Source organism: Gracilinanus agilis, chromosome 5 (genome assembly GCF_016433145.1).
Source record: "Gracilinanus agilis isolate LMUSP501 chromosome 5, AgileGrace, whole genome shotgun sequence".
Lineage (NCBI taxonomy): Eukaryota > Metazoa > Chordata > Mammalia > Didelphimorphia > Didelphidae > Gracilinanus > Gracilinanus agilis.
In genome coordinates, this window is record NC_058134.1 from 27,375,150 (window position 1) to 27,400,040 (window position 24,891).

General features: G+C 37.4%; 1 protein-coding gene across 1 annotated transcript in view; it reads left to right on the forward strand.

The window, feature by feature from the left end:
* SLC4A7 (solute carrier family 4 member 7) overlaps positions 1–24,891 on the forward strand; it is a 75,312-nt gene that overhangs the window by 11,291 nt on the left and 39,130 nt on the right. Inside the window, exons 2-8 of the mRNA XM_044679460.1 lie at positions 7,489–7,635; positions 9,166–9,304; positions 10,377–10,537; positions 11,271–11,459; positions 19,921–20,036; positions 21,876–22,033; positions 24,686–24,773. Coding sequence (XP_044535395.1) covers positions 9,249–9,304; positions 10,377–10,537; positions 11,271–11,459; positions 19,921–20,036; positions 21,876–22,033; positions 24,686–24,773 — 768 coding nt within the window. The 5' untranslated portion in view covers positions 7,489–7,635; positions 9,166–9,248. The remainder of the gene's footprint in view (positions 1–7,488; positions 7,636–9,165; positions 9,305–10,376; positions 10,538–11,270; positions 11,460–19,920; positions 20,037–21,875; positions 22,034–24,685; positions 24,774–24,891) is intronic.

A 24,891-nucleotide genomic window follows, 5' to 3' on the forward strand; every position in this document is an offset into this window, starting at 1 on the left:
GCCCTTCTTGGCCAGCTTATAGATCTTCTCCTTTTTGTTGTCTTAAGATGAGCTTCAGCCACGTGGGCACGCTTCGGTGGTACGACAGAACAAGAGAGAGAGAGAGAGAGAGAGAGAGAGAGAGAGAGAGAGAGAGAGAGAGAGAGAGAGAGAGAGAGAAGGAGAGGGAGAGGGAGAGGCAGAGGCAGGAAATCACTCAACTTGCTGGAAGTGATACGGTCTCTGACCTTTTTTCTTTCATCTGTGTACCTCTGTCCTGGATATCTGCTGTGCTTGAAATGAAGATGTGCTTTCTTTTCCCCCCCTCTTGAAATCCCTTGTTTTCTTCCTTCCTTAAATAACATCCCTTTTACATGAGCGGCCTTTCCTGATTCCCATTGCTGCTGTCCCATCCCAAATCACTTAGTTCTTATTCTGTATGTATTTTTTTTATACTTTATACCTGTAGATAAATATATCCATATTATCTCCACAACTTGAATATAGTCTCTTAGAGGACAATGCCTTTCACTTCTGTCTTTATATCCCCACCAGTTTAGTTTCATGTGTGACCAGAATAGGCATTTGATCTATGAGTGCAGATGGACCTGAAGATTTTTCTCCTTGGTGGAAAAAACAGGAAATCTGAGAAATGAGCCATTCTGCCTTTTTTTGTTGTTGTTCTTATTATCATCTATCACTGAGTACTTAATAAGTGCTTACTATTTGCCAGACACTATGTTGGAGCCTATAATATCCTGTCACAGATGACAGCATGGCTCCTTTTCTGGTCTCCATCAATCTTTGCTCACATGCTGGGTAGTGTTTCCCTCCTGGATTTCTTCTTATGAAGAAGTTATATCTTTATAACATACAGTGCTATTTCATCTCCCCTCCTCTTTAAATCCATCACTGTCATAGTACCATCTGCTCTGAACAGCATTCCTTTTCTTTCATTCTCCTCTTTTCACTAAGATAGCTTTAAAAAAAACCCCATTTTTGGTTTATTACTTGTGGCTTTTCTTGCCAGCTTTAATTTAGTCTGAGTCTCAGGATTCTTGACACTTTGCTTACTGGACTATGCTATATGAGTCCTCCATTATCTGACTTTGCTTCCACCTTTTTGCAAAGAATTAAAAAAAAATCCTAAAATTGTTTTGAGTTGCTTAGGCCCCTGCCTTGATATGTTTTTTCCCCTTTATTTTCAAAATTATTTTCCTCCATATTTTTAGAATCTGTCTGGGTAGTTTTTTATCTCATTCTCATTTATTTTTATTATTTTTAAAAAAAAATTTTTTTTTAAACCCTTAACTTCTGTGTATTGGCTCCTTGGTGGAAGAGTGGTAAGGGTGGGCAATGGGGGTCTCAAGTGACTTGCCCAGGGTCACACAGCTGGGAAGTGTCTGAAGCCGGATTTGATCCTAGGACCTCCCGTCTCTAGGCCTGACTCTCAATCCACTGAGCTACCCAGCTGCCCCTCTCATTTATTTTTTAGAATTTTAGTACCATTTTCTGAACCTTTTGAAATTTGCTGACAATTCCCATTTTCCCATCACCTTCTAGCAAAAAATATTTATAGCCATGCTCTTTGTGGTGACAAAAAATTGGAAAATGAGGAGGAGGTGTCCATCGATTGGGGAATGGCTGAACAAATTGTGGTATCTGATGGTAATGGCATATTATTGTGCTGAAAGGAATGATGAACTGGAGGAATTCCATGTGAACTGGAATGACCTCCAGGAATTGATGCAGAGCAAAAGGAGCAGAGCCAGAAGAACATTGTACACAGAGACGGATACACTGTAGCACGATCGTATTTAACTGACTTTGCTACAAGCAGCAACGCAACAACCCAGGACGATCCAGAGGAACTTAGGAGAAAGAAGCTCTCCACATCCAGAGAAAGAACTGTGGGAGCAGAAATGCATTAGAGAAATATATGCTTGACCATGTGGTGTGATAGGGATATGAATAGGCTTTTGATGTTAAGCGATCACTCTACCACAAATATGAATAACATGGAACTAGGTTTTGAACAATGATTCATGTCTAACCCAGTGGAACTGCTGGCGGCTTCAGGACGGGGGAGGAAAAAGCTAATGGTGGGGCGAGGGGAGATCATGAATCATGTAACCATGGAAAAATATTCTAAATAACAAAAGGGGGAAAAAATAAAATAAATTCTTTCCAATTACATGTAAAAGTAATTTTGAATATTCACTTAAAATTTTTTTTTTTTTTTTGCGTTCGTAATTTTCCCCTGGCCTTTTCCCCGAGATGGTAAAAAATCTGATAAAGATTTTTCCATGTTCAATCATGTAAAACATTTTTCCATATTAATCTTTTTATGGAAGAAAGCTCAAACAAAAAAATAAGAAAGTGACACATAGTTATATTTTGGTCTGCATTCAGACTCAATAACTTCTTTCTTTGGAAGCGAATGGGATTTTTCATCAGGAGTCTCTCGGACTGTACAGTTTTTGTATTGTAGGTAATGACTAGATTATTCTCAGTTCATCAAAAATACTTTAGTTTGTACAATGCTCTTCTGGTTCTGCTCATTTCACTTTGCTCTTAGTTCATAAGGCTTTTCCATGTTTTTCTGAAATCATCTGCTCATCATTTCTTGTAGCACAATAGTATTCCATCACTATCATGTCACAATTTCTTCAGCCATTCCTCAGTTGCTGGACATACCCTCAATTTCCAATTATTTGCTACCACAAAAGAGCTACTATCAATATTTTTGTACAAGTAGGTCCGTTACCCTTTTATTTGATCTCTTTGAGATATAGATATAGTAGTGGCTAGCACAAATTCTAAGTTAGTGTAAGAGGGAGATTTTAGGTATTATATGGATATATAATTAAAGTGTGGCCACCAGGAATCAACAATTCAGATTGATTTCATAATTAAATTAGACCCAAGTCAGGACCGGGTTTAAGGTAATTTATTTATAATTAGGAAGGTAAAAGGTAGGGAAATAGAGAGAGGGAGAGGCTAGTCCAGGCCTGCAGAGGCCCGGACGGAGAGAGAAGGTTAAAAAGCTAAATAATAAGGCTACAAGCCACAAGACCTAGCAATCAGGTAGGCTGGAGCCTACTTAAAGGAAAAGCCAAGGTAGGCCCAAGAAGTCAGCCTAACTTACCCATGTGACCATTCTGAGTAGAAGCTGCCTGAGGTCTCCTCAGAGATCCTTCAGTGCCAAGTTCAAAGCAGGAACTTTTTTCACAGGAAGTAACCAACATACTTGAAGAGATGGTATCTCTTGTCACTTCCTGTGGGTTCACCTCTAATTCAAGTGGGCAAATGGCAGCCTCTGCACTGATTTGGACTGCCCAAAGGGCTGTCCCTAGTTCTTGATTTGTTACTTATTGAAATGTGTGGGTAACTCATCTCCCCTCCCCACTAAGGGAGGTGGGAATGACATCATCTCTATGCCTAGGTTAACTAGGAATGGGCTAGAGCTAATTCTATTTACACATTAGGGACAGTTTCCCCCCATCTTTCTGGCCTCCATATCACTTCATCTACTTTCTCTTTGTGAGAATCAAATCAAGAATAGAAATTTGTTCACTTTGTTTTTTCTACTTTTTGTGGGATGAAATTATCAAGAAATTGTCTTTGCTGAAAGAGCAATCCTGCAGATATATGAATAAATAATTGAAACCCTCTATCCGGATTTCTCTTCCCCTTCCTTTTATCTTCAGCCAAGCTATCCACTGTGTTTTTTGCTTCATTTGCTGGATTTCTTCACATGAGTGTATCTTCCCAATATACAGTGCTACCCTGGCATCTCTATCTATCTATCTATCTATCTATCTATCTATCTATCTATCTATCTATCTATCTATCTATCTATCTATCTATCTGCTCATTCATTTATTTATTTGTTTAAGCAAGCCCTTACTTTCTGTCATGGAATCAATACAATTGATTCCAAGGCAGAAGAGTAGTAAGGGCTAGGCAATGGGAGTTAAATGACTTGACCAGGGTCACACAGCTGGGAAGTATCTGAGGTCAGATTTGAATTCAGGACCTCCTATTTCTGGTCCTGGCTCTCAATCCACAGAGCCACCCAGCTGCCCCCTCTACTCTGGCTTCTTATCCTAATAAGCATCGTCTTGTTTTTGAATGATTTCTTTGTACTCTACAGGACTACTTTGAGAACCTTTTTTCCTTTGCTTTCTTCCTTCCTATCTCAATTTTAGTGGACATGAAAAGCATTTTGTGTGTGTGTGTGTGTGTGTGTGTGTGTGTGTGTGTGTGTGTGTTATTTACTAGAGGATTGTGATTGAATGTATCGCTGGCTTAGTACTGAATCTGATCTGTTGACAGGTCCCAAGTCTTTTCTTCTTTGGATCTAATATATAATTATTGGGATGGTATTGCTTGGGATAGCTTTTGTGCCCTTGAAACATATTCCTATATAGAATATCTTGGAATCTTGGTGGGTCAGCTTATCTTCATTAATTTACAAAATGCCTTTTAGTAGCTAATCTTTTAAATTTTGTAAATATGAGAATATATTTAGTAGTGACTTAAAGTTTGCTTTCTTAGCAGTATGCAAAGTTTGCATAAGATGTAAAATATCTTAGGAAATTGTCTCCTTAGGATGCATCAGCCAGAGCTCTGTTCCCAGCTAGACATTTTCACTCTTCATACTTTTGAGTAAATTTTGGGACCTTACTTATTTCTTTGGGCCCGGACCCTTCCTCATCTGTTTAAAAAAACAAAAGGCAGCCAGACTAAATAAATAAATGTGTGTGTCTGTGTGTGTATGGATCCCTAATAGCTCCAAGGTTTTATTTCTGTGGATATCAATATCATTAATTATTTTGATATTTTAGAAGAATATATCCTCATGTTCTAGTTCCTGTGCTAGATGTGATAGATCCCTGTCACTGGTCATACTTTGGGTAAAGTGTGGAGGCATACATAAATTTAAGAATAAAGTTTGTCTCTATGGGGACCTTTGGTGAATTTTCTTAGGATCTTTCCATTTGTTTCTCAGAGATGGAGGAAGAGGTCTCAAAGGTGAGTTTTTGAGCTGAAGTTAGGGCTTATTTTTGTTTAAAAATGTTACCCAGGCTTTATCTTAGCTTTGGCAGGGTCACAGGTGAGACATTTTGGATGGTAAGTTTAAGGAGAGCACAGAATTTTGAAATAGACCTTTTAATTTTCTTTTAAAAATGCTGAATGGGGGCAGCTGGATGGCTCAGTGGATTGAGAGCCAGGCCTAGAGACTGGAGGTCCCAGGTTCAAATATGACCTCAGATACTTCCTAGTTCAGTGACCCTGGGCAAGTCACTTAGCCCCCATTGCTAGCCCTTACTACTCTTCTGCCTTAGAACCAATATACAATATTGATTCTAAGATTGAAGGTAAAGATTTTGAAAAAAAGTACTGAGAATCTTCTTGGAGTTTCTTTGGCCCCATGTTTTATGATTTGTGGATCTGCAGCAACATGCTATGTGCAGATATCCTGTTCCAACATTGAGAGTGAGTGTTTTATATCCTGGTGCATCTGTGATCTTATTATGTAATTAACATGTAATTTCCTTGCATGCAGAGCTTGTACTCTTCTTTGTATTTGTATGGCATGTAGTACTTAAAAAAAATATTTTGTTGAATAATATACCCCATCCTAACTCTGCCTGCCCATTCGGTGGGACTATCTTAGCTCACTGACTTCAAAATGTTACTGTCTTGCCCTTGTGGGATTTGAGGGCAGTTGGAATAATCTGGTTAGTATAGGAGAGGTCAAGTTTAGTGCCATGTGCACTCTAGGCCAGGTGAACACCAGGTGATGGGAATGGATTGTTTAGTAATTATTGGTCACTGTGCCCAGCAGAACATGGACAGTGCCCTGGAGGCCACCATGTGTGAAGAATTAGAATTAAGAGATTTGGGAGGAGAGAGACTCTAGAAAAATGTTTTAAAGTGCATAAAATAAAATCTATATGACCAGAACAATCCAATTACATTTAAGTATAGTAATTGATCACATGACTTGATAGGGTTATGATTAGGTATGTAGACTCTTGAACAATCACCCTGGTGCAAATATCAATACAGGAATTGCACATTTGCTATGGTAGGGAAAGAATAGAGTCATGTAACCATGGAAAAATTTTCTTAATCAATAAAATTGAAACTTTTTTTTGGAGAAAAACTCCCAAGTTCATGAACCCCAGGAGAGGGAACCTAGATTAAGAATCCCTGGCATAGAGGAAAGGCAGTGAAGAAAGAAGCTCATTCTACCAATAGAATTTGACAAGCAGTATACATCTTACAGTGATGGTAAAATAGTCAATTTACAAATATTTTATTAAGCTCTTGTTATATACCAGTCACTGGGCTGTATTCTGAGGATACTAAGACAAAAAAGATAAAGCCTCTACCCTCACAGACCTTATAGTGCTTAAATCATCAGTTTTAATTTTTTTTTTTTTATGATAGTCCTTTGACAGTGTCACAGAGGGTTAAATTTTGGACTATCTTTAAATATAGCACAGAATTTTAAACTGGAACCCTTCATTTAAAAATGCAAAGTATCATTTGATGGCTGCATCGATGATATTATTATGGAGTCAGAATGTAAATTCTTTGTGAATCTACTAGTCATGGTGCCTTGGACAAATCTTTGGACCTGGGACAGTGCTCTAGGCCACTAATAAGCCTATGTACCCAAGATATACATCCTAAGTGGTGTAGGAAGATTCTTACCAGGAATGCCTTAACTGCATTGGTAAAAAATCATTGGATGGATTAAAAAATTTGGAAGTGAAAGAATTGATCTAGGTCAGGGGTCAGCAACGTATGGCTCTCGAGCCATATCTGGCTCTTTTGAGGGCCAGATGTGGCTCTTTCTGCAGGAGCCATAAAGTCCATTTTTTTTCAGGCCCTGTTACAGGAGCGCACTGTGAGCACTGTATGGCTCTTGCGAAATTACATTTTAAAAAATGTGGTGTTGATGGCTCTCCCGGCCAAAAAGGTTGCCGACCCCTGATCTAGGTGATCTCCCATGAGTCTTACTGAATTCACTGGTTCAATGAAATTTGTTTTGAGGTATCTTAGAAATATCCATTTTTCTATTCAAAATTTCAGGTTATTTTTGTTCCATTCACTAATGCATTCCCTTTAAAGCTCTTGGTGTTAGGTAAACTTGACTCTACTAATCTAGTACATTGTACACGTAACTTAAGCTCTGCTGAAAATGTTGCCATGTCAGAGGCTTATGCCGCCAAATATTTTTAAATTAGATTTGAACATTTATGCTGATAACATTTTCTTTTCTTTTTAAAATTATTCTGTTTTCTTTAAGAGCACCATTCTATTTGAACTACAGAGAAAAAAGGAACAATTAAATAAAACGAACACTTTTGCACTTTGGTTTGCATTTTGTAGCAACTGAAGACTTTGTATCTAGAACAAATTCAACTGTGTCACTGTATATATTTACTGTTACAAAATCTTAACATAGCTTTTGGTGCTTTTTAAAAACAGGCCATCGAGCTGTGTATATTGGGGTACACGTCCCATTTAGTAAAGAAAGTCGCCGACGTCATAGACATCGTGGGCACAAGCATCACCATCGGAGGAGAAAAGACAAAGAATCAGATAAGGAAGATGGCCGTGAATCTCCTTCTTATGGTAAGAAGTGTGGGGATAAGCTAGAGGAGAATTAATATAAGATGGATAGAGATGAGTGAAAGAAGAGGGCTTTGTGCCTTGCCTATTGGGGTGTAGACTTGATGAATTTTTATGGAAACTTATCTGTGGGAGGCACAGGTTTTCTATAATAAATTTGAGAAGTATTGGACAGTTCTTATTGTTGCCTTTGAGAAAGTTTTGTATGACCATCTCTGTTCTGTTTTTTTACAATCCAAAACTGATTTTGCATCTTGAGCAGAGAACAGTATATGGAATATAAACCTTTCACCTTGGTTGTCTGGGGCACCTTGAATGATGTTTTCTTCTCAGGCATTGGGCATTCTAGGCTAATTTGGTTGTTCACTATAAGGATCTTGGAGTCTAAGCTTATCAACTTGTCACTCCCCCTCCAGGAATTCTTTTCACCTTTAAAATTGTTTTGCCCATGCCTTTTCTTTCCTTTGTTGTAGTCCAGAACAAGAGCCTAACCTCAGTCTCTTCTTACTCTCTTGTAAGGCCTTGTCCAAATGAACTTATGTATTAAATTCAGGTTAGGTAATCTTGAGGATTCCATCTTGGTTGTAGACTAATCTTCAGACTAGATGTTCCTATGGAGTCCTTTGATAAAGTCCTAAAACCAGTTGTAGATGAAGAACATCCATTGGACATTCACATCCTTCTTACTATCCCCAGAGTCTTGTTTGCCCATATTTGCTTCCATTTTTGGATCCTTTGGGTGACTCAGGTACTTCATTGCCATCATCAGATTTAATTGGCTTGCTCTTCACATTTTACCCATTTCTTCCTGAAGGTACTACTGCTTTAGATAGAAGTGATTTTTCTTCTTGCTTGGCATAATGCCAGCTTTGGCTGAGGTAACCACTTCTTCACAAGGAAAACTGAATTTCTTGCTGGAAGTCAAGACTATTTTTTTGTCCAGTATGGTGGCAATGATAGCTTTTTTTGGGCTGGTGAAACTTTCTTTGCTCATGTAGCCATAGCCTTCTTGCTTGTCTTTTGAAGAGCCACAACCTCTTCTCTTGCTGATAAGACCTCTTCTTCACTGCTTTCTTTCTCCTTTGTGGAAGAAGCCATTTTCTTTGGTTTACTTTGACCTTTCTTCATAGTGACAGTGTGTGATTACTAGGTGGGGGCCATGAAACAAACAGGATTTTAAGAGCTTTTTGTGGTGACTGACTGCCTATCTCTAAGTCTCCACGCCCTCCTCCCATGTAGGCAGAGACCAGGAGGAAAAACTGAGCCAGCCCCTTCTTTTATAAGTAACAGCTTTTTAGCTCCCTTTGACTAAGGAAAAGAAACAACTTTAAAGTTTCTCCTTTTAAAAATAGGACTATATTTAGTGATTTACTTAAAAATGTGCAATAATTTAAATAAATGAAGTTAAAATGGAATAGCCTTCTCTATGAAAAAAAACAAAACAAAACAATACTAAGAAACTTTGAAGGAATATATATTTCAAAAATCTAGGGAATGTTCTAGTTTATTGTTTTCACATTATCTTTTGCACAGACACACCATCCCAGCGTGTCCAGTTTATCCTTGGCACTGAGGATGATGATGAAGAACACATTCCCCATGATCTCTTCACTGAAATGGATGAACTTTGTTATAGGGATGGGGAAGAATATGAGTGGAAAGAAACTGCAAGGTAATTATACTGCAACAGCTCTTCTGTTTTTTCTTTTGGCTCCTAAACAGGGCATTAACTCTTATCATTAACAGCTCTGTCTCCATATTCCAATAGAGTATGATAAGGTTATAGAATTCTGTTGTATCCCTAAAATTTTATAGTTTAGCAAAATCTGAGAAAGTGAAGCATCTTAATAACTGTGATAATATAGGTATAGTACTTTGCAAATCTTAATACTGTATTACCTAATACATGTAAACTGCCATTTTTATTTTGTAGACTCAATTGTTCTGGACATGTATTCACTTCTATACCTGAATATGTTAGGGGTAAAATATTAAAGGGTTGAACTAAATTTATGAGGAATGTGATCATTGTAATCATTACTCAAATCAGAATGACTTTTTAGCAATTTATTTATAAAAGAGGGAAAGAGTGAAAGTAAGGAAATCAGAGAGAGAAGATAATTACTCTAACCCTGTCTGAACCAAGCAGGGCTTCAGAGGCCCCAGCAAAGCGGGCCCAGAGGTAAATTACACAAGGATTTTTAGCCATAAGGCCTCCTCCAAGACGAGGGGCCTCTCTGGAGGCTAGTACCTCTCAGAAAAACTAGGAATAGGAGTCAAGTCTTTTTCACTCACCCATGTGGTAGTTCTAAGGGAAAAATCCAAGAACAGTCCAAGGTCCCAAGCCAGAGCTCCTTCAAGTTCAAGTTTAAGGCAAAAGACCTTGTCACAGGAAGTTCTTGCCACTTTTAAAGACTCATCTCGTCCTGTGCCTTCCTTCCATCAATTACAACTAAAGCTTTGCTTAGGACTGCCCAGGGGGCAGACCTCCCCATATTTAAAGATAAGTGGGATGTATAAGCTTCTGGTGATTAAATCTAAAAATGGGCAGGGGAGAGTTAATCCCATCTTCACAAATCAATTTAGGTAGATCCTATTAATATGATAGATTTTGTCTAGTACACTGGAAAAAATGGATGAATCTAAAGATTGTTTTAGTTTTTTATTTCTGAGTAGAAAGACAAAAAGTTCTTTTAGATACATATCTTCTTCCTCAGGATCATAGTGTACCTTGTACTTTCCAGGTGGTTAAAATTTGAAGAGGATGTTGAAGATGGTGGGGACCGATGGAGCAAGCCTTATGTGGCCACTTTGTCTTTACACAGCCTGTTTGAACTGAGGAGTTGTATCCTAAATGGAACAGTTATGCTGGATATGAGAGCAAGCACGCTGGATGAAATAGCAGGTTATAGAGCATGCTGAGTTGTGTCAATGTGAATTATGTTGAAATCAATAGTTATTTGTATTACAAGAAAATGATTTTATCACGATACACGTATATGTATAAATTCTGTTTTCATTTTTTGGCAAGGAGATTTTTCTTAATAATAAATCAAAATTAAAATTCCCATAATTGATTGTAATAATAGATTTGACAGAAATGTAGCCATTGCAGAATTTTCCTTTGTGAGCAGATGGTCTCTTGATATTATTCAGATTACTTTTGAGTCTTCAAAAAACAGAAATTTGTTGGAATTCTTTGGGGCAGAAATTAATTATTCACTGATGTTTAAATCAACAGATTTATTTGACCATTTAGTTTAAAAATGTTAATTGCTTCGAATTCCCAGTTATATCAGGTGACTTGAAAAACCAAGGATCTCTGCTGGATGAGACTAGATTATGAGGGAGGCTTTATTGTGAGCTTAGGAGGGTTTGTACAAGAGAGAGACCACTGACTGGAGTCAGAAGACCCAGGTTCTAATTCTATCTCTGGCATTTCCTAATCATGTAACTGTGTAAGTCACTTAGTTGCTCTTCACCTAGTTTACAAGGTCTTGGATGCAGTGGCTTCTTATTTTATTTTCAGCTGGAGATGTATGATCCTAATGTTTTAAGAGTTCTGTATTTATTAAGTCACTAGGCTTATTTCATTGGTTCAGGAATAATTTCTGCTGCTCTTTCGGTTCCTATAATAGATATGGTGTTGGACAACATGATCGCTTCTGGGCAGCTGGATGACTCAATAAGAGAGAATGTCAGAGAGGCCCTTTTGAAGAGACATCATCATCAGAATGAGAAAAGGTTCACGAGCAGGATTCCTCTTGTGCGCTCTTTTGCAGATATAGGCAAGAAACATTCTGATCCTCACTTGCTTGAACGGAATGGTGAGATAAGTTGTAGCCTCCGGTTTTTACTAACATGTTTATTCTAACAGCATCCCAGAATATTAAAGAATAAAATTGCTGTCGATTCTTCATCATCAATATAATTTTTGAGGGTTTTACAGTTTTATTTCCTTTCTACTTGTCATTTTGCTCTTATTTCTTCACATGTGGAAAAGTCTGGGCATGGATCTTAAAAGCATCTCCCAGGTGGTAAAGCACATTCTCAAACAGCAAGTGCAACAACCAACCTGTCCAAAAGAACTCCCCTATTTTGAGTACCTAAGCAGTGTGAGCTGAGACTGTTCCTTACCTAAGAACCATTATGGCATTATTTGCCATCCTTAAGGGATTGCTTTGGAGCATCAAAGCAATGAGATTATTGGGTTGTGGCATTGGAGATCCAGCACTTTCATCTCCAGTCAGAATTTGGATTTGGGAATTAGTTATTCTCCAATTAAATTAAGTAAGCATTTATTATTTACCTACTAAGATTCAGGTATGTGTTAGGGAGTAAAAAATAAAAAGCACAAAGAAAAAACCCCTATAAAGAGCTTATAGTCTACTAAATGGAAACATGTAAATAAATAACTAGACTTAAAATATATACAAGGTAAATGTAAAGTAATTTGGAGGGGTTATAAGGAGCAATAATATTTAGGAGAAAAAATGAATGGTTGAGGACAAAGTTATGTTAAGATGTGGAGGAAGGAGATAGAATGTAATGTAGGCGCTCAGTTGGAACAACAGATTGGAGCCAGGTTACTAAGAGCTGATTTTTTTAAAAATTCACATTCTTTTTTTGATCAGATCTTTCATGACTAGGGAATACTGTCAGTGTATAGTTTTTAGGAGGCAGAATATCAAGAGGAATGGAGTGTTTATTAGAAATGGAGGTAAAAAAACATGTAAAGTAGACAGCTTTAGTATTGTTGCAATAAAATAAGGTCTATTTATGGGGGCAGCTAGGTGATTCAGCGATGTAAGAGGGGAATTTAGATATTTAATTAAGGTATGGTGGTCGCGAGGAATCAGATTAGATTGATTCCATAATTAAAAATAGACCCAAGTCAGGATGGCTTTTATAGAAGTTTATTTACAATTAGGAAGGTTGAGGGTAGGGAAATAGAGAGAGAAACTCTGGTCTGGACCAGCAGAGGTCCAGACCGGGTGAGAGCCTCCAGAAACGCCAAGGGAGGCAAAGGGAAGTCAGCCTAACTTACCCACGTGACAGTTCAGAGGGGAAGCCGCCTGAGGTCTCAGCCGAGATCCTTCAGCACCCAAGTTCAAAGCGCCAACTGCCTTCATAGGAAGTTACCATCATATTTAAAAGATGGCAGCTTTTGTCACTTCCTGTATCCACCTTCCATTTCAAGTGGACAAATGGCAGCCTTAACACTGTTTTGGATTGCCCAAAGGGCAGTCCCTTGTTCTTGATTTGTTGCTTATTGTCACGTGTGGGTCACAGATCTCCTCTCCCCACTCACGGAGGTGGGATGACATTATCTCTGATGGCTAGAGTCTTAACTATGAATGAAGATGAGCTAATTCCATTTACATAGTGGATTGAAAGCCAGACCCAGAGACAGAAAGGTCCTAGATTCATTTTGACTTCGGACACTTCCTAGTTGTTTGACCCTGGATAAGTCACTTAAGCCCCAATGCTTAACCCTTACCACTTTTCTGCCTTGGAAAAAATATAACAACATAAGACAGAAGGTTAGGGTTGTTTTTTTAAAGTACGTTCTTATTTTTTGAGACTGACTTTCTCTTTAAGATCAAATAAGAGAATAATTATCCTTTGTTTTTGTGATATATTGTTTTAAACTTAATCATTCATCATCAGTGGAATGGAAAGAATTGAAACTTGATGCTTAGTTTTCATTTCAGTAGTTTGCCGTTGACTGAAACTTGAAAAGAATTTAAATTTTTGGGTTTCTACTTTGTCAGGACTTTTGAGCAATACAAAAGTGAAAAGCATACAGCTCCCATATTACCACTCTGAAGTGACATAAGTAATGGTGATTCTGTGTTCATATTGTAGCTTTTAAATACTCATAGTTTTCTACTATTATTTATTGCACTATGCCAGCTGATTGGCATGAGAAGTGTAAAATAAAATGTATCTGACCCAAGAGGAAGAGACAGGGTAGGATTTGGATAGATGACCTGCTAGATGTTCTGCCATCTCTTTCAGCAGTCTGTGAATCTTCCTTTTCTCCCCATTGCTTAATATGAATCTTTCCTCACTATCCACTTCCCTCTGTCTAAAAAGATAGAAGGGAAAGAAAGCCTTTGCCATCTTGACTGTTATTGAGCACCTAGAACAATGGTTTTAAGTTTTCTCAGTGCTGGTGAGATTGTTGGATTGAGAAAGCTAGTGAACATGGTCATCATTTCTTATATTCTTTTTTAGAGAGAGGGAGGGAGTAAAGGACAGGGTTGTGATTGGCCCCCTTCTAACCATTTAGCCTTGTAGAACTCTGGAAGAATGCTAACAACTTTAAATTTCCTTTAAGAGGCTTTCCACCTAAATGGTTAGATGCACTTAAAAAGGACAGGTATAGTTAGATTTTCAATAACTGACTTTTTAATTTCCTTAAAAATTTTTTTTCTCCTAGGAGCATTCTGTAATTATTAGTTCATGCATCAGATTTAGCTGTAAATTGGCATTTAAAAATCTTTACAGGCCATTAAAACCTATTTTAATCTAGTAACAGATATTTGTTGGCAATCTTAAAAATGCTTAGGAATGTGAAAGCATTGCTTAGGAACTTGTTTAAGGTTCAAAGAAAAGCTTCCAGGACTTAAGCACCTTGTATTAATTACTCTATATTCTCCCTTTCGAGCTTTACCTTTTCAGAGTTTTCCAGGTTAATATATTCTGAAAACAATAATTGCTGAATTAATTGACCATAAGGGTTCTTGAAAAATCTGTGTTCTTCGTTTAAAAAAAAAATTCCAGATTATTCCAGGACCTGTCCTATTATTTGTTAATTATAGAACACATACTTTTAAAAATGTTAATTTTTCCATGAATAGTTTCAAAATAATTGTTATCAATGCTTCTAGTTCTGATTGGCCTTTTTTATTGAGGCAACTTTGGAATCTATAGCTTGGGTTTATCTCCTGGCTTGGCAGTTTTCTGATCTTGAGGATAGAGTTACTCAGTCTTTGAAAGCCTCAGTTTCCTGATTTGTGAGAAAGGATGGTGCTGGTGGTGGGAAATAAGCATTATTAAAAGTTTACTGTGTGCCAGGCATTGTATTGACACCACCTATCTAATAGATTTTTTGTGAGAATCAGTCAAGGAAATAGATACTGAGTTTTTATTAATCATAAAGTGCTCTGTAATTACTTATTGTACCTAGTTTAATGATGTCAGAGTCTTTTACAATTTCCAAAACAGTTTATACTTGTCACCTTTATAAGAAACTGAATTTAATAGAGGATCCTGTAAAAAGTTCTGTCTTTGCTACTCACTATTTCTGTGGCCTTATATGGCTTTTGTGGTCACTCCAGCTCCAAGACTGTGATCAGAGGTATCTCTTGGATTGTGGATACTCCTGGGACGCAGCTTTGAAACCCTTTGGCATGAACTGTTAGATGTTTTCCTAGCCTTTGTCTTTGGGAGTACCAGGTGATTAATTACAGTTTACTTAATGAGAATTTTCCATGTTTGACATCTGAGCACATTATTACTCTTTGAAATATTATAAACTTGATTCCTTTTAATAATAGGCACCTAGTTTTTTGTGGAGAGGAGTCAGACATAGGTTTTCAGTTAGTGTTACATAAATTCTACACCTTCTCCCCCCCCCCCCCCCCCTTCTTCTCTTTGTTAATAGAATCCACTCATCCTGTTTATCTGTGAAATGTTTTGGGATATTTTCTGTGCCTTTAAATGACCCTGTTAAAGTTTGATCTAGTTGAAAACTTTTAAATTATGCTCAATAGATTTCCTTAGAGAACATCTTCACTAGGCTGGGCATAATAGTGTCACCTTTTAGTTTGAGGCTCTCATAGGAAAGCAGCAATAGAGACTGGGAGAAGTGTTAGAGCCCTTCAGTATAAGGGGAAAACAGTACATGAAGTCTCTGATATGCTGGTAAGTTTGTGTTTGGGCTAGTTTATTTAGATTCTCTTTGCATGGTCATGACTGCAAAACACTCTTGAGTTAGATGTCCTGTCTTATTTAAAGGATAAATTTATTCTGGTTTTTTGTTTTGTGAAGCCAGAGAAACAATGAATATATGTCCTTTCATTTTCTGTTCAGTGTTGATTAAATTTTAACATTCTTTTTCTTGTGGTTACATCAGTGAACTAACTGGTCAGTATGGTCTATACCAACTTTCTAACATCATCCAAGGCTGACTGCAATGCTTAATCCACACCTGCATGAAAATGGATTTGTGACTTTTGAAAGCTTGTGATTTATTTAGATCAGAAATGATACATTTTTGTGCCTTTTTTAGCATTCCTGCTATGAACTTCGTAATTTTTCATTTTATTTATTTTTTTTTTATCTCAGGGGAAGGCCTTTCAGCCTCCCGCCACTCTTTACGAACAGGTCTGTCTGCTTCAAATCTTTCACTGAGAGGAGAATCACCTTTGTCCCTTCTTAGTCATCTTCTTCCTTCTTCAAGAGCTGGGACTCCGGCAGCCTCAAGGTGTACAACCCCAGTGCCCACCCCTCAAAACAGTCCACCTTCCAGTCCTAAAATCAGTCGACTGGATTCCAGAAGTTCTCAGCAGAGTCAGCTGCAGGTCCCAGAACTTTTGATTTCATCTGCCAGTGATGATATCCCCACAGTAGTAATTCATCCACCTGAGGAAGAATTAGAAGCACTGGAATGCCAGGAGCAGAAGGAGGAGGAAAATATTGACATAAGCCCAGGCAACTATCCCACCGTTCTGTGTGGTGCTTTCCGAGTCTGCGTCACTTGCACTGGAATGCTTTTTGGCACATAGCTTGAGCAATAGATATGTAGTGCTTACCATTTATTTTGACTTGTGCATGTTTTTTTTTCTTCTGTAGTATGAGTAGTGTGTTCTTTTTTGGAAAACAAAAAACAAAAAAACTTTTTAGTTTTTTAAATAAAAGTTAGTCCACATACTGAAGGTCACCTTTTGGACTGACATTTGAGCTTTTTCACTAGTAGTGTACTCAACTGATTTAAAAAGCCATGCTATAAAAAGTTTTTACAACTTAAGGTGAATGTATAATTTACCATGATGTAAAAAAAAAAATAGCATTAGCTCAAAATTATTAAATGTACATTTCTCCTCAAAGAATTGAAAATAGATAAAAAGACAGCTGTGCATTTCTGGAAGCACTTTTGTTTTTGCTGAGTTTTCAAGTCATGTTTTACAATATCACAACCCCTTACTGGTTATACTACATAGTTGTATAAACGCAGTGCTAAGGACTAGACATGTGACTTCATTGCTAGAGGGCAACTCTTTCTACCAAGGTAGGGCAGCACTCTCTCAGCCACTCGAGAGCACCAAGAGTTAAGTCTCTTGTCTTGGGTCCTATGACTGGTAGATGTCAGAGAACATCTTGAACCCTGATCTTCCCACCTTCAAGGCAGGCTTCCTATTTCACACACCTTGCTGCCTCGCCTCTTAGTGGAAATTAAAACAATTATAACTATATTAAGAGAGGTGATAACCAAACCCCACCTTTTTCCTAAGGGGTAAATTCTAGCCTTGTAGATTTAATTTTGATTTGTTAGAAAAGCATCTAGTCATGTTAATGGTACTTACTTGGTTAAGAAGAGTCCTTTATATAATTACATAGAGCAATGGATAATCAACAAATGATAGTAAAACACCATCAATTCTCCTCCCTCCTCCCCCCCCCCCCATTGTGTATTTTATCAAGATTCACTAGTAGTTTTCCCTTGAATTCTTAATTCCTCACTTTTCTGGGTGCACCCCATTTGTCAGCCACAAAGAAAATCACTTGTTACATCAATTTCTGTAAGAAATTATACTAAGAAAAGACTGGGAATGTTAAACAGGAGACATCACAGATTTTATGTGATTGTGTTTGTGTGTAAAGTAAAAGTAAGATGCTTTTGTGGGAAGACCTTTCTTCCTCCTTTTCCCCGAGAGGAAGAAAAATGAAAGCCGTTTCTTGTGCCTGCTATAAAAGAGTGCCATTTAAATATTGACCAATATTAAATTTCATTATAACTGCTCTTCTAAAAGTAAAATCCACTTTGTGCAGTGGTAGCCAGAAAAGCTGTTTTCGAAGATGAAAGAAAATACTTTTGGCTTTGGGAAGATCCCTGTTGTAATTTTTTTTTTTTTAAAGAAAACACTTTCTAGAAATTGTGTAGCTTTAGAAAGGAAATATGAAATTAATTGTGGGTGGTCCTGCTTTTTTAAAAATAAGCTGTAGATATAGCTTTGGTTTATTTAGACCCTAAAAATCCTCATGTTGATTCTGAAATTTGACACTATGCTTATAGAAAAGTGACCTCAAAACTCTTTTTCAAACTGACTGTAAGACTTGCGCTAAGAATTTTGGGTTATAGATAATTCAACTAAACATTTGTTTAAGTTATTATTCCACCAAACATCTTACTGAATGTTGAGTGATGCACAGATTCACATCAGTTCTACAAATACTTATTAAATATCCACTCCCTAAGAATTTATAGTTTAGTGTGATCATGAAAGAAACATTGGGAAAATTGTTTAACTTGTTTAAATTTGTAGAATATTAACATTCACCATCTCATGATATTTTTGTGTGAATTGTGCATCCTTAGGACCATAATTTTGGAATCTGGAGGTAACCTAGATTGTGTAGTCCAGTGATTCCCAAAAGTGGACGCTACCACCCCCTGGTGGGTGCTGCAGCAATCTAGGGAGGTGGTGATGGCCACAGGTGCATTTATCCTTCCTATTAATTGCTATTAAAATTTAAAAAAAAATTTGATTTCCAAGGGGCTAAGTCATATTTTTTCTGGAAAGGGGGTGGTAGGCCAAAAACGTTTGGGAACCACTGATGTCTAGTCTAATGCCCACATGAAATAGATGAGTAGACCAAGGCCCAGATATTGCCTAAATTCATTTTTTTAGTAAGTAGCAGGGCCAAGATCCCACTGAAAGACAGCATTCTTTTTAGTAAAACATATTTGAATAAAGGTTGTAAGTAGTGTGGGGGAAATAGGTTAGCTCCAACTCTTTATTCCACATGTCTTTAGGAAAGACCCTGGAAAACAATTGAACATGAAGGTAAGGATAAGGGGAGGAGTGCATCTCTTATCTCCCACACATTCCTGTGAACATGACTCATTGTTCTGACCTTTTTGAGTCTCAACTTCTTACTTTGTGGCCAAGATCTTCAATTAGCCCACCTTGCTAATGCAGAATATTCTTAGGAGGGTATTTTCTTTTTAATAAGGACTAAGCAAAATAAATACTTGATAACTTTATCGGTGTTCTTCATATATATATTTTAAAGGGCAAAAGTTAAAGAAAAGGAATTCTGAGGAGTTAGTGCTTCAAGAGCCAAACATGCTTCATATCTCTAAAAAACAAATTGTGAAATGATAACCGAAGATTTTGAGAATCATTTATTGTTTTTGAGTTGCCTTTTTTTTTCCCTTGAGTGTTGGTTAGTATGGATAGACCACCAATTTGTTTTCATTGAGGATTTATTATCCTAATAAGTGTCTTGTTTGATATTTGCCAAGGAAGTAGATAGAGTTAAGTGCTTTTATATTTCTCTTACATTTTAGTGTTTTGCCTTCTCAGGAATTCAGGGACTACTTTAGATCCTTGCATCTTTACAGCCCATTTACTAACAGGCTGGTATCAAGGGAAATCCATCTTTGATGATGAATGTGATATAGCAAGGAAGGGTTTCTGCCTTTCTGGGCCTTTATTTCCTCAGTGGTAAAATAGGAAGGTGGAATTTGACTACTAAGGTTTATCCTAGCCCTAATTCTGAGTGTTTGTTGGGATAGCCATGAGTAGTGAATGCAATAATTCTGTTTTTAGTTAGCATCTCACTGTTTCTGTGCAGTGTTTCAATTACTGGGGAAATTGGTTTTAATTTCTCCTGGTTTGAGCATGTGAAGTGCAGGTGGATTTTTTACTTTTGTATCATGACCCATAAAATTCCTTTGTATATAAAATTTGTGAGGGCTCAGGTCTCAAGTATTTGTGGCTGGAGTCAACTTGAATATGCTATTATAGTCTCTGTTCTTATTAAGTAATCCTTCCTTTTTTTTGAAGGGAGGGTCCATCATTGAGACAACTTCTAATGACACCATTTACATTTGGGGAGCAGGCTACTTTATGTAAAGTACTAACATGCTGCACATTGGCTTACTTGCACATTGGCTTTTGGCAAACCATCACTGTCAGGGTTAAGAGCAAAGTTAGCTTATACAATTTATTCTTTTATATATTTATTTTGGATTTGTGCATTTTTAAAATATAGGCATTTTGGCATCTCCACAGTCAGCACCTGGAAACTTGGACAGTAGCAAAAGTGGAGAAGCTAAAGGTAATGGAACTGGAGGAAGCCGAGAAAATAGTACTGTTGACTTCAGCAAGGTAATGCTGTCATTGAAGGTAACTGCCCCCAGGCTCCCACTTAGGTGCCCATCTAGGGCTCTTACTGCCATGCTTACTTGAGGATAACTTGATAAATCACTTTTAATCCAACTATATCAATGCATGTGATTCTCTTATCTTGAAAAGTCTGAGAAAAGGTGATTTGTTTCATTTAAAACAGCTGCTATGAGAGGGTTTGAATAAATTGGGATGCTTTTCAAATTGGGAAAGGATTTGTGAGTCCCTACCGTGTTTCCATTTTGATATCTGCTCACAAATCGCATATCTCTTTAGTACCTTTTGGACATCAGCAATATGTTCTGGCATTACTCCCACTACTAGAGAGATCATTTCTAGAATGATGGTTCAAACTTAATGAATTAACCTTTTTAATTTGGCTGTGATAGGAGCCCACATTTCCTGTCTGGTGGGATCTTTACTCACCACTGGGTAGCATATCAGTTCTTCATTATGGGTAGGGAAAAGAAAAAAAAAATTATAACATCAATTTCAAATCAGAACTAAAGATTGTCACTTGGGTTAAATGCATTTTCTGGATAAAGGAAGAAAATATTAATTCCAGTATTATAGGCTTAAAAGCTATTGCTAAATATTAAATTAATGTCTGGAGCCCATTTTTATATACTGCTCTTGAAAAGTTGACTCTGGTTGGCTGATCAAATAAAGTTTTTACTGTAAAGTTTTAAAGTATTAGGTAATATAGTTTAAAGCTAATCTTTCTTTAATTTGAATGTGGCTTGTGATGATTTTCTGTCAATGAAATTTGTGAGGTCTGTTTTCAGGACCTAAAACTATGTTTCTACAAAAATGAATTTTTAAGGCTCCTAACTTTGCTCCCTATCAAGACTAGGGAGAGCTCTGGCCCAAATTCACTTGTTGCATGTCAGCTCTTCTGGTAACTGCCCTGATTTCATCACTATGACCATTCCTGTCTACTTATTGAGAGTGCAGATCCTTTTATTAAAGAAATAGCTGGAAGGACTGCAGGTTAGCCTATATTGTAGTTCTCTACCCATGGCAAAAACTGTTGATTTTCTTTGTTCAATTTTTTTATTTGGCCTGTTGTTGTGTACACTTCCTTGTCTCCTGTTGGACAGGAGCCAGCCTCCTGGCACTGTAGTTGTGGCACACTGGGTGTGGGACTCAAGAGGCCTGCTGTAAGTGTTTGGTTTGTTTTTTATAGCTAGTGAGTGGTTGTGTAGTGCCTCCTGTGAAGTTAGAGTTCTGAAGAAGTTCTCCTAGTGCTCTCTCATTTTTGTGACCTGTTCTTTGGGATTATACACAGAGTACTAAATTTTATAAGATCATATAACATGATAATTAATGGGTTTTTTGTTTGTGAATTGAAATCATAGCTTTTCCTGCCTAATGAGTCTGCATAATTTCCTTAACTTTGAGAAAGCGAGAGCACTAAAATTTACTTGAGTGTTCTTATTCTATATTCGATAAATGACTTCCAGAACTGTGTATAATTTCATGAACTCTTAGTCATTTGTGGAAACATATTTGTCCTTAAAATTTTGAATGAATGTTGCTGTATTAATTTAAAATTTTCTTTAGTGAAAATGCATAATAATTTAGGTCTAGAAATAAAACTAGAGCAGAATTAAAATATAAAAGTTTTACTTAGCAGGCATCTTGTTTATATTTGTCTATCTAGTTTTGTAGACCTGTGATTTATACTTCCATCAAATCATTTTTTATAGTCTTTCATGAAAGATTCCTTTTCCCCCCTCTATTTCTCTTCCCTATCACCGTCTCTTAGTGTTATTGTGGAAATACTTGTGTTTGATTATTATTTTGTCTGTTTTCTTATAGGTTGACATGAACTTCATGAGGAAAATTCCCACAGGAGCTGAAGCATCAAATGTTTTGGTGGGAGAAGTAGATTTTTTGGAAAGGCCTATCATTGCATTTGTGAGGCTGTCACCAGCTGTCCTCCTTTCAGGCTTAACTGAAGTTCCTGTTCCCACCAGGTAAAGAATCAGTCAGCTACTAATACAGTTCCCAGAATTCAACATATATTAAACTTAATGTAAACATTTCCTTCGTCTTGTGCAGCAAAACATTATTGTGGCCTGATTAATTGCTGCCAATCATAAGCATTTTGGAGGGGAAGAATAGGTTTCAGTCAGGAAAACCTGAATTCAAATCCTGCCCTTGTGACAGACTGGCTCTGTGATCTTGCACAAGGTCCTTATAGTGGTGAAATAGCTGAAAGAAATGGTCTTCCTCTCTCCCTCCTATTCTTCCCTCCCCCCAATAAAAAATATTAGCACTTGAGAAAATGCTTTTTAGAAGTTCTATCTCCTGGCAACTAGGAAACTAGTCTTCTTTTCGACACTTTACACTTCATGAAATGGGTTTGCCCCCTTATATGGCAAAGAACCAAGTTTTGTTTTCTTATCTGTTCAGGACCCTTGCTCTACATCTGGTATAGCACTTTGTATTTCCTTCTGAATCTTTGCAAATAGTATTCTCGCATTCAATTGTATTCTGACTTATGTCTGAATGCACAAAGGTTTTATGGCAGTGCCATGGGGAGTAAGGAGTCAGAATTATAACCCTGACTTTATCATGAAGAAGTTGGGGCTTCTACTTCCCTACTGAAGCATCTTTCTTTTTTCTATAAAGGAGATGAGTTATACCAAGATAACCTCAAAACTCTTCTCTCCCAAATTCTGTTTTAGATTATAAAGTTTTTTTGTGAAGAATATCCCTTTATGAAATTCCAGAGCCTGATTATAAATTTCACTGAGTGAAATTTTTACCCTATTGTTTCCCATTGCAAAATCTTAACCTGTGAATTAATAAAACATTTTTACTGATAAGTCTTAGCAGTCACTTATTCTCAGTGTATTCCCACTGATTTTTCGGTTTTATCCATTCATTCATTTTTTATCCAAGTATCTGCTGTGTTCAGAGACTGTGCTAAGCACTGTAGAGATACAAATTCTATAAATAAAGTCTTGGGCCTACCCTCCTGGAGCTTTTAGTGAATGGTTAAAACACAGATTATTTATGGATGTAGTATTGTCCAATATATGCAAGAGACAGATGTAAAAAGGGAGATTTAAGAGGGGGCAGCTGGGTAGCTCAGTGGAATGAGTCAGGCCTAGAGACAGGAGGTCCTAGGTTCAAATCCGGCCTCAGACACTTCCCAGCTGTGTGACCCTGGGCAAGTCACTTGACCCCCATTGCCTACCCTTACCACTCTTCCACCTAGGAGCCAATACACAGTATTGACTTCAAGATGGAAGGTAAGGGTTTAAAAAAAAGGTGGGGGGGGAGATTTAAGGAAGAAGATTTAAGAAGAAAATAATTCCTAAGCATCTGTCTTTATTACTTCAAGGGTCTTAATGCTTTATCACAGTGTGAACTCCTGGCTCCTTCTGCAGCCTTCTCCATGCACTAGTAGAATAGCTTCCTGAATTTTGTGACTGAAAAAAAATTAATTTACTTTTAACTACCCTTTTAGAAAAAGTTTTGTCGGTGCCTTTTATTTCTCCATCCCCCTCATTTGCTCTCTGCCCCTTTGTGACAAATAAAGGCATTTAAGCCAAAACATGGAGTACAGTGGCTGTATCCAACAGTGCCCTTAGTAGGCCCTGCCTCTTTGCTGGTAGTGAGGAGTCTTGTTTGGTTCCTTTTCCATTATTCAGACTGCTAACTAATACCAAACAATCTGCCTTCCTCATGGGTACTTCTCATTAGTTCTTTAAAAAAAAAAAAAAAGTTCTAGAAAAAAGTTCTATTTCACTGGTGTAGCACTAAATCCTTTGATTAATTTAGGCACTTAGAATGTGCATGAGGGATTGTATTTGTCTGGAGAGTAAACCATAAAAAGACAGATTTCAGCTTGACAAACTCTCCCAACAACAGAATGAACTACTTTGTGATTAAGCATCACTGGACTTCTGCCAGCAGAGAAAGACTCAATGACCAGCCAATTTCTTGTCAGGGATGTTGCAGATGGGTTTATTGTCAGGAAGCATGTTGGGTTTGATACCCAAAGAGGGGAAGAGGAGGCCTTTTTTCCATTCTTGGGTTCTTTGGTTCTACCAGCTGTGAGAATTTGGGCAAGTGATCCCACTTTTCTGAGCCTGAAGGGAAAGGTGTGAGTACTGGGGAATGATAGGCGTGTGGAAACTGTTTTGTTGTCCCTAAAGCATTACATAAATCTTAATTGTTTTTAAGGTGAGGGAAGCTCAATGATAGGTGTGAGAGACAGCATGATGTACCGAGTACTAGACTTAGAATCAAAAGACTTGAGTTCAGATTCCTTCTCAGACATTCCTTGCACAGGTCCCTTCCTTTCCCTCATCTAATCTGTAAGTTGATGTGGGGACAAAGAGGGAAGAATATCTGGCTCCACTGAGAGCCTCACCATTGAGTATGGAGATGCTGGATGATGATTTCCAAGACTATTCCGATATAAAACACAAAATTGAATATCAAAGTTTTGGTTTCTTTATGCCATATCTCCCCTTGGTTCATGCATATGAACCCGATATATGGAGTTCTTTGCCTGGCTGTGTTTAATTGCTTAGAATTATTTTTAATAGGTTGTTCATACTTTCTGGCTTACTTACTTTTCTGGATATCTCCCTATCCTGAATCTTTTCTAGGTTTTTATTCCTTTTACTGGGCCCTGCTGGCAAGGCACCACAGTACCATGAAATTGGGAGATCAATAGCCACCCTTATGACTGATGAGGTAAGGGAAAATGTGTTTATGTTTTGGTGAATCAAGAGGAATAAAATTTGAGTGTGTGGGGATGACTTTCAGGCTAAGGTGGATGAATATTACTGGAGTCCCGATGCTCTTCATAACA